Source organism: Electrona antarctica (genome assembly GCF_951216825.1).
Source record: "Electrona antarctica genome assembly, chromosome: 11".
Classification (NCBI taxonomy): domain Eukaryota; kingdom Metazoa; phylum Chordata; class Actinopteri; order Myctophiformes; family Myctophidae; genus Electrona; species Electrona antarctica.
In genome coordinates, this window is record NC_136792.1 from 26,279,999 (window position 1) to 26,281,976 (window position 1,978).

The following is a 1,978-nucleotide window of genomic DNA, read 5'->3' on the forward strand; positions in this document are numbered from 1 at the left end:
TTGCTTATATTTACCTAAGTCTGTTTCCAAGTGTTTTCCAGTATCTTCTCATTTCAGTTCTGCCCAGACCTTGGTTCTGGGTTTGGTTCATTTGTCTGTTGTCCTCCTTTGAATTGCCTTAGTTCCCCTGTCTGCCCATCTTGTGGTCTATGGGCCTATCTAACTATTTGTCTAGCTCTGTCTGTTTGCTTGTTTGTTTCTGTCTTTCCCCTTTCCCAAATGTCCTAGAAATGAAAACAGGAAATTCATTAAATATTACAACAATGTAACTGTGTAAAACCTAATTACAGCAAAGAAACCATACAATAGGGGCAACAGTTCCAGCAGAGATCTCCACCATTGACTCCCAGAGTAGGATATGTAATCCCCCCCGATCTGGTCCATGGTCCGGTCCTTCAAAATTACTTAACCTTATTCCTCTTCCTCTCCCTCTCCCGCAGCGTCAACGGAGTCAAGTCCAACCTCTTCAAAATCCTTCTCCAGAGCTGCCATGTCCTCTCTGGCTTCAGAGAACTCTCCCTCCTCCATACCCTCACCTACATACCAGTGAACGAAGGCACGCTTGGCGTACATGAGATCAAACTTGTGGTTAAGCCGAGCCCAGGCCTCAGCAATAGCAGTGGTGTTGCTCAACATGCACACAGACCTCTGGACCTTGGCCAGATCTCCACCAGGTACTAAGGTTGGGGGCTGGTAGTTGATGCCAACTTTGAAACCAGTTGGGCACCAGTCAACAAACAGGATTTTACGGTTGCCCTTGAGAGAGCTGATGGCAGCATTGACATCTTTGGGCACTACATCTCCACGGTACAAAAGGCAGCAGGCCATGTACTTGCCATGCCGAGGGTCGCATTTCACCATCTGATTGGCTGGCTCAAAGCAGGCATTGGTGATTTCGGACACCGACAGCTGCTCGTGATAAGCCTTCTCAGCAGAGATGAAAGGGGCATAGGAGACCATAGGGAAATGGATACGGGGATATGGCACCAAGTTGGTCTGGAACTCTGTCAAATCTACATTAAGAGACCCATCAAAACGAAGGGAGGCTGTGATGGAGGACACAACCTGACTCATGAGCCTGTTGAGGTTGGTGTAGGTCGGATTTTCAATATCGAGATTCCTACGGCAGACGCCATAGATGGCCTCATTATCCACAATGAAAGAACAGTCAGAGTGCTCTAGAGTGGTGTGGGTGGTCAGAATGCAGTTGTAAGGCTCTACCACTGCAGTGGACAGCTGAGGAGCAGGGTAAATGGCAAACTCCAGCTTGGACTTCTTGCTGTAGTCAAGAGACAAGCGCTCCATCAGAAGGGAGGTGAAACCTGAGCCAGTCCCACCGCCAAAGCTGCGGAAGATCAAGAAGCCCTGAAGGCCTGTGCACTGATCTGCCAGTTTGCGGATCCTGTCCGACACCACTTCAATGATTTCCTTGCCGATGGTGTAGTGGCCACGGGCGTAGTTGTTGGCTGCATCCTCTTTTCCACTGATCAGCTGCTCAGGATGGAACAAATGTTTGTAGGTCCCAATTCGCACCTCGTCGATGACAGTGGGCTCCAGATCTACGAAAACACCTCTGGGCACGTACTTTCCAGCCCCGGTTTCAGCAAAGAAGGTGTTAAAAGAATCGTCTGAGCCTCCAATCGTCTTGTCAGCAGGCATTAGTCCACTCGGCTCGATTCCATGTTCCAGGCAATAGAGCTCCCAGCATGCATTGCCAGTCTGGACACCAGCTTGCCCGAGATGTATGGAGATGCATTCACGCATATCTGAATAATTTATTCACACTTGCTGCTCTAAGCTTTACTCAACTTGCTGCTTTATGCTTAATGTCTCAAAATTCCACGTTGATCTTGAAGTATCTGGTAAATTTGCACCCTACATCAACTTATATATAGGCTGACAAGCCATTGCCTGACAACACCGATTTACACAGGCATGCAAGTTTAGGATATTTCATTTATCCTTTGTAAAATTAGAT

At 47.8% G+C, this 1,978-nt stretch overlaps 1 protein-coding gene across 1 annotated transcript; it reads right to left on the reverse strand.

Annotated features, from left to right (window-relative positions):
- Positions 1-411: 411 nt before the first annotated feature.
- On the reverse strand, positions 412-1,764 carry LOC306933122 (tubulin alpha chain-like; the record flags this gene model as incomplete). Its single annotated transcript, XM_079515144.1, has 1 exon — positions 412-1,764. One exon carries the CDS (start codon positions 1,762-1,764, stop codon positions 412-414), a length of 1,353 nt encoding a protein of 450 aa, XP_079371270.1.
- Positions 1,765-1,978: the final 214 nt, after the last annotated feature.